Source organism: Mesitornis unicolor, unplaced genomic scaffold (genome assembly GCF_000695765.1).
Source record: "Mesitornis unicolor isolate BGI_N332 unplaced genomic scaffold, ASM69576v1 scaffold42278, whole genome shotgun sequence".
NCBI lineage: Eukaryota > Metazoa > Chordata > Aves > Mesitornithiformes > Mesitornithidae > Mesitornis > Mesitornis unicolor.
The window spans coordinates 1-7,989 of record NW_010201949.1 but is presented as its reverse complement, the minus strand read 5'-3'; the positions used below and the strand labels follow the sequence as shown (position 1 = coordinate 7,989).

General features: G+C 40.0%; 1 protein-coding gene across 1 annotated transcript; it reads left to right on the top strand.

Annotated features, from left to right (window-relative positions):
- Positions 1-2,505: 2,505 nt before the first annotated feature.
- On the top strand, positions 2,506-4,798 carry LOC104535587 (leucine-rich repeat and immunoglobulin-like domain-containing nogo receptor-interacting protein 2). The gene is given in 2 exon segments (XM_010190251.1): positions 2,506-2,698; positions 2,701-4,798. Coding segments are annotated over 2 exon segments (1,809 nt in total). The 3' UTR covers positions 4,317-4,798.
- Positions 4,799-7,989: the final 3,191 nt, after the last annotated feature.

The following is a 7,989-nucleotide window of genomic DNA, read 5'->3' as shown; positions in this document are numbered from 1 at the left end:
CGCTGTGTGCTAGAAGTATCAGTATGAAAGTGCTAACCTCACAGACTGAGCTCTGAAATTAATGATCAGAGTACCCGAAAGCCCCTTTGATCTGAATTCATTGCAAACAGCTAACTCACAGACCCCTATAGATTTCTAGTTTTAACTTAGTGCCTAATGAAGTGAAGTTTATCTCTGAAAGCCTTTGTCACAGCTGGATATAACTAGCAATAGTTACTTGCAAGACTACAACTTAAGGGGGAAACTAAATGAATCTCAGTAGGTTGTCCTTCTAGGACAAAGTTGAAATGTGCTTTTACAGGTAGTGTAATAAAGAAGAGTCTTCATCCAGGTCCCCAGACTACATTGCAAAACCAGCATGCAATTTGCCTCATATTATTAGTCTCTGTATAGAAGTGTCAGAGAGGAAAGAAGGCACCACGTCAGTCAAGAGTGAGATTCTTTTTCCAGAGTTATGAGAGGAGTAGTATGTACAGCATTCATTTATGATTGGAGAACACGATTTATATGCAGCTCCAAGATAATTTATTGTTCATGTAATTAAGTTTTTAACAGTGAAAGCATAACAGCTGCTTATTACTTAGTCCAGTTACAATAATGCTAATGTTTACTATCTGAACCACTCAGTTTCTGCTGAGAATTGCTAATGATACAATGAGATCAGTAGATCTGAATATCTGCTCTTTTTCTCATGTGTTGAATCCTCATCCTTCTGATCATCCACAGTTTGAGAATCAACCTTCCTCTCTCAGGCAGGATGATTTGCTGAGTTATCACATCCCAAGTTGTTTGCCAGGGAAATATAGTTTTGTTGCAGCAGTTACTGCTGTGAGTTTCTTCTTTATCAGTTTGTAGGTTACTCCATGTTATTTTTACATGCTTCAAACAGGTTATTTGCTAAAATAATTGTTTGCACCATACATTTAGTTATATCATATTTGTTTAAATCTATAAATCTTTCTTTGTGTAAAAGAGGATTTCTTTTATGATACTGTTCACATGACTGCACAAAGACGAACAAAACCTGATTCAAATCTAATTTGAAAATTTCTTAAACATTAGCCAGATGATTCTCAAAGCCAAAAGACAAATGTCAGGCAATGAATGCCTGGTCATTGGGTAATTTTGTCATTATGGGTGGGACCAGCTGGGCAATAGCCATCTGTCCAGATCTAAAAGGAAGTTACAGGCAGGCGTTATATAAACAGTTTTACATGTACAACTAAAATGAAGCCAAAACTAACCAATCTGGAACAGGCCTTGCAAGGCCTGAGGCACCTGGTAAGGTTTATTACTGTGATGAAGCCCAACTCCTAGTATCTCCCACTTGGCCTCATCAAGTTGGCAGTGCCACAGGAGTTAAGTCAATTTCACAGTTCTGGCTTGCAGTGTGTCTTACTCTACAAGTGTCTCAGACACACCTTCCTTTGATGATTTTTTTTCTTCTTTTAAAATAGGTTATTGAATGTCTTTGTTTAGTAGCTATCCTTTAAAAAGTCTTCTGCCTTTGGTGACTAAACCTGTAAAATACAGCCTTTGGAGGAGTGTAGTTAATTTAACAGAGGTTATCTTGTCTTCTGCTATCTTCAGTTTTCACCTGAATGCAGGAATGAATAAATCTCTTACTAACTGTGATTTCCATGGAATCTGTTGTGCTTCTTTGGACATTGTGCTGTTTAAACACAGCCAGTTCATCTTATCTTGTTTTTTTTTCTCCCTCAGAATTAGTTTTCATGTCTTGGAAGTACAAAGATATATTCTGTAAACCCTTCTCAGGTCTTTGGTTCTAATAATCACATAAAATCTCTCTGTGCAGTAAAAGCAAAGAATCAATTTGTCCTCTGATACAAATTCTATTCAGAGATGCACCAGTTCTTTCTTCCTCATCTAAGCCATTGTGTATGTGAGAACAAGCTCCATCTACTTAAACCTGTAATGTGTGCAATTAATGTTAAAAGGAATCTTTTCTTTGTCAAGGAGCTCCTTTCTTGAAGCTAATACATCATTAAAGTTTAGCTTAAAACACTGATGTGAATAGGAAAGGCAAAAACCTAGCTTCATATCACCTCACAAAGGCCCAATGCTGTAAACTTATCACAAATGTGATTAGCCTTATTTGCAGAATATATGGTGTTTACCTCTGTATTAGTTATAGCATTGTCTTGAGGATACTCGGTGAGAGTGAGAAAAGACTAAAACCTAACCTCCTTTACTGCCTGTGGTAGGAAAAGCTGTTTTGTCTCCTCTGATTTCTGGAGAGGGAATGCTGCATAAACAGATCCTTCGACAAGCCAGATCATAGTGAAGGAAAGTCTGCTTTTTTATCGCTCTTGCCATTCACAATAGATTTTATTGTTTTGTTTCAAACGAAAACACACATGCCTGCTTTGAAATGGTACTGTAAAATTGTCATAGATCTCCTTTCGTTGCAGACTTAACTTCTCCCCTTTCCCATCCTCATCTTCACAGGCCTGTGACGGAGGGTTAGACCGCATCAGTGGAGTCATGCATCACACAGCTGTATCATGCTGGCAGCCATTCCTGGGTCTGGCTGTGCTGCTAGTCTTCATGGGCCCCACCATAGGCTGCCCGGCCCGCTGTGAATGCTCAGCACAGAACAAGTCCGTCAGCTGTCACCGAAGGCGTCTGATGTCCATCCCAGAGGGCATTCCCATTGAGACCAAAATCTTGGACCTCAGTTTTTTTTTGTCAACCCCGAGGAATTCACATCGTACCCTTTGCTGGAGGAGATCGACCTCAGTGACAATATAGTTGCCAATGTGGAGCCTGGAGCCTTTAACAATCTCTTCAACTTGCGCTCCCTGAGGCTGAAAGGAAACCGTCTGAAGCTGGTCCCCCTTGGGGTGTTCACTGGGTTGTCAAACCTAACAAAGCTCGATATAAGTGAAAACAAGATTGTAATTTTGCTGGACTACATGTTCCAAGATCTGCATAACCTAAAATCCCTGGAGGTTGGGGACAATGATTTGGTTTATATATCACACAGGGCCTTTAGCGGACTGCTTAGCCTGGAGCAGCTCACCCTGGAAAGATGCAACCTCACAGCTGTACCAACAGAAGCTCTTTCTCACCTCCACAACCTCATCAGCCTGCATCTGAAACAGCTCAACATTAATGCTTTGCCTGCATATGCCTTTAAAAGACTGTTTCGCCTGAAAGACCTAGAGATAGATGCCTGGGCCCTCCTGGACATGCTACCTGCCAACAGTTTGTACGGTCTTAACCTTACTTCTCTTTCAATCACCAACACCAATCTGTCTGCGGTACCTTACACTGCTTTTAAACATCTGGTTTACCTGACACATCTAAACCTCTCTTACAACCCTATCAGCACCATTGAAGCAGGCATGCTTTCAGATTTAGTGCGCCTGCAGGAACTCCACATGGTGGGGGCCCAGCTACGTACCATTGAGTCACATGCTTTCCAAGGGCTCCGATTCTTACGCGTGCTTAATGTGTCCCAAAACCTGCTAGAAACCTTAGAAGAGAATGTATTCCATTCCCCCAAAAGCCTTGAGGTCCTCTGCATTAACAACAATCCTCTGGCCTGTGACTGCCGTCTTCTTTGGATTTTACAGAGGCAACCCACTTTGCAGTTTGGAGGCCAGCCGCCAATTTGTGCTGGCCCAGACAGTGTGAAAGAGAGGTCATTCAAAGACTTTCACAGCACAGCTCTCTCCTTTTACTTCACGTGTAAGAAGCCCAAGATACAAGATAAGAAGTTGCAATACCTAGTAGTGGAGGAAGGACAGACAGTGCAGTTGATGTGCAATGCTGATGGGGATCCGCAGCCTACCATATCCTGGATTACCCCACGTCGGAGGCTGATTACAACTAAATCAAATGGAAGAGCCACTGTGCTGGGAGATGGCACCCTGGAGATCCGATTTGCTCAAGACCAGGACACTGGGATCTATGTTTGCATTGCAAGTAATGCAGCTGGGAATGACACATATTCAGCCTCCCTTACAGTAAAGGGGTTTACTTCAGACCGTTTCCTTTACGCCAACAGGACCCCTATGTATATGACAGACTCCAACGACACAAGTTCCAATGGAACTAATGCAAACACCTTCTCTCTGGACCTTAAGACAATATTGGTGTCCACAGCTATGGGCTGTTTCACATTCCTTGGAGTGGTTTTATTTTGTTTCCTCCTTCTTTTTGTGTGGAGCCGAGGGAAAGGCAAACACAAAACCAGCATTGACCTTGAATATGTCCCTCGCAAAAACAATGGTGCTGTGGTTGAAGGGGAGGTTGCTGGACCACGAAGATTCAATATGAAAATGATTTGATGGTATTCTGCTAGCAGTGCTTTTTCTGTGGCATTAAAACCAATTAATCCAGCCTGGCATGTGGAAATGCTAGGCAGAAGCAGCTTAATGCAGCTGTCACTGTATCAAAAGGTTACATGAAAATGGAAATACTATTTATGGTTATACAGCAGAGCCTCCAGACCTTGAGGCAGATATGTCAGGGCCTTTCATAGAACTGGTAAATTGTACTAACTGTTTGCATTGCAAATATTGGCATTCTGGGGATATCAGCAATGAACCGCTGGCTCATGCTCATGGACAATTGTTCAACATTTTCTACCACTACAAAAAGAAAAAGAAAAAAAAAGCCTACAGTGTAGGATTTACATACTTAAAGAAAAAGACACATTTGTCTAAAACATACTCTACAGTGAAATTTGTATCTATAGATCTCATTTGGTAAAACCTTGCGTCATCTCTTCTAGTTGGTTCAACACCACAAAAAATTGGTAGTTTTTTTTAATCTACATCTATACTGTGTACATTTTAAAGCAATACAAATGAGAGGCTGTGCTTTTAGATATCCATCAATACTGACCCAAGTGTGATGTCACCCTACTTTTAACTACCACCTAACCCAAATTAGGCTCTTGTAGTTACCAATTAGGAATAACATAAGATATTTTTCTCCTCATGTAGAAGGCCAGAGATAAATAGTTAAGAGCAAAAATGCTCAGCTCTGTTGATCTTGTCTTCATATAAATATAAGGCATGTGCCTAGTTTTGATACAGAATGGAATATTTTTTATATCTGTGATATCACACTGGACCAGTTTACTGTAACATAGCCCTGGATCTCACCCAGGGAAGGCAACCCACTAGATATTGCTGGCATACAGGAGTTGAGTTCTACCTTGAAGAGAGTGAGCTGTTTTTGTTATCCCTTATTTTAATTTCAGAGCTGCTGTTAATATGTTAATATGGTCTGGACAAAAAGAAAGAACATAATACATTCTTCATATTCCTTTGGAAATATGGTCTTCTCACTATTTATATGAGGGAATTCAAACATACAAACACTTTGCCAGTAGGAATGAACTCTTCTCCAATGCCAGGTAAAGTATGGTTGTCCATGCGTAATATGGGGATTACAATACTAAAAGGATGTTTAAAACATGATAGCCTCAAAAAGGCTAACATACTGCCAGATATAATGAACCTCTAGCCACAGTCATTCTCATCTTGTATATTTGTAGATAACACATAAACGAAAAGCTGATTTCCAAGAACAGATTACTTAGCTATTCTTGATGCCATTTTAATAACTATGTGGTTATGTTTCGTTCAGGGCAGTATATTAGAGCAAGAGGGGCAAGTTTTTCCAGGTTTTAGGAAGATTTTTTAATGGAGAGAAGACAGAAGTGGAACATTAGTTCAGTACAATAACCCTTTTGTTTTGTTTTGTTTTGTTTTGTTTTGTTTTGTTTTGTTTTGTTTTGTTATATGCCTCTAAACAAATCCTCAAAAGACTCAGAACTGAAACATTATTGCTGATACCACTGTTCTTATTTTGAAATTCGCAGCAATGGGAAGATACAGAGTTGTTCAGCCACCTCTCAATTTTCCAGCAATTATGAGCCATAGGTTTGTTGCTAAGTGATTGATAATAAATAGAATTTATACATGATTGGCACAACCTGGATTAAGGATAATAATGACTATATACATGTTTAACCAAAATAAATATGAAAATATTATAAGACAGAACATTTCGATTGATGTGATGTAACAGCCTGTGTCCAGTTTTAAAATTAGATTTCAGCACATTGAAACCAAAGTCAGACTGACCTATAAGGGGATACAGGTGCTTCTAAAATTAGTATCTACAGTCTTTGGCAGACATTTTCTGAGCAGGATAAAATTCTCCCACTCCTACCAAGGAAAATGTGCCAAAAGTTGTAAAACCCAGCTGCGCTCCCCAGGTGTACCCCTAACACAGCTGTAGGACTCGAGGCTAGGCAGTTTTGAGAATCTTTTTTCTTAGTGATTAATCTTTGGTTCCATCGTTGCTCCATTTTAGGTTGCCAAACTGAGAAGGATGTAAGGGTTGTTAGAATGTTCTTCACTTTACCTTGTTTTAAGTTTAGAATTGGGTTTTCTTGCTTCCTTTTTTTAATGCTCTGAACTAAGTAGTTGGAGATTCATGGAGATGCTAGAGACTAATCCTCTTTGTTCTATGACAGTTTCTAGAACTTTAATAAAATGGAATAACCCCTGACTAAATTCTAACACCAGGGAAATTATTTTTGCTGATAAAATAACCACCGCACTGAAGTACAAAACTCTACTGTACCTTAATGTGGGCAGTTAAAGAAACAAATGGGGATAAAACAAAGTGTTTCTGAACTGCCCATTGAAGACATTTGCATGTGCCTTTCCCTTGTAATTGTCATTTTTCAACTAGTGATCTATTGCCCTTGCAGCCATTTCATGTTAAATGTTAAAATCAACGTTAGAAGCAAAAACTCTCCTAAACCATAGACAGTTTTAGCTGATTGCTTTGTATTAAGTGACACAATAAAAAACGTTCTCAGAAAAACCCTAGGAAAAAATGTACTTTTAGGATTAATTATGAATTGCTGAATTCCCCTATTCCCTTAGAATGACTCTAAAATTTGATTGCATTGTTAGTGCACTGCAAGGATTTATGAGCAGTAATGTGCTTAGTTACCTGTGCGAAATGTGTGCTGGTGATGAAAATCACTGCTTGCTCTTGCTGAGTGCCACCTTGCAGAGCTGTCAGTGTTGTATGTATCACCTTCAGTTCAGTCAGTATTCAATTCTTAAGAGCCAGTGTTTGCTCCCTGCCTCTAGCAGTGTTCTGCTTTTTGCAGCCTACTTATTTCACCAGGGACTTGGCAAGACATATGGCATTTCTTAACGGAAGTGAGGACAGCAAGACTCAGAGACAAGACTTTAACTTACTCCATATAGTCTTTATATGTATTTGTGGGACACATGTTCATTGTGGCTTTTTTGGGTGAATAAAGAATATAGCATCAGTGTCAGAACTAGATAACCACCTTTTGGGCTGTTCTTTTAAGAGCAGAGTGGCTGAATGCCTACCCTGTGTCTTCAAGAAGTTACTTCCCCTTCTCTCCTAGAGATCAAAGAGACACCACAGTTTATCTTACTGCAGGAGAGAAAAAGGACTGGGGTGTAAGGAGGCATCTGACCCACATGGCTCACCTATCATATATTCAAAAAACGGTGGACAATGCATACCTGCTACTAAAAGAGAGAATGAAGGTTTTTCCCTTCTGACTTGTATACTGGCTGTCCCCCATGCTGGCATAAGGTCAAGCCTGAACTTAGCTTGCAGTCACTGCAACAAGACTAAGGAGCAGCAATAGTTCTGCAGGAGAGGAGAAAACTGAACATGTCAAAACCACCAGAGTGACTTGAGAAAGCAGGTACCACAGTGTCCTTGTCAGTAATTCCTGCAAGAGCAGTGCTGAGCCTCTCACAAATATGTTTTTAAGTCCACTTCCACAGACTGGTACTCCTCTTTCATACTGGATGGATGTGGAAGTGCTCATGAGTGAGCTAATGAAGACACTGCAGCAGTGTATTAAGAGTTTGCTATGATTAAGATTAAGGACAGATTAAGACTAAGCAGCGCAGAATCACAGAATCACAGAATCGCTCAGTT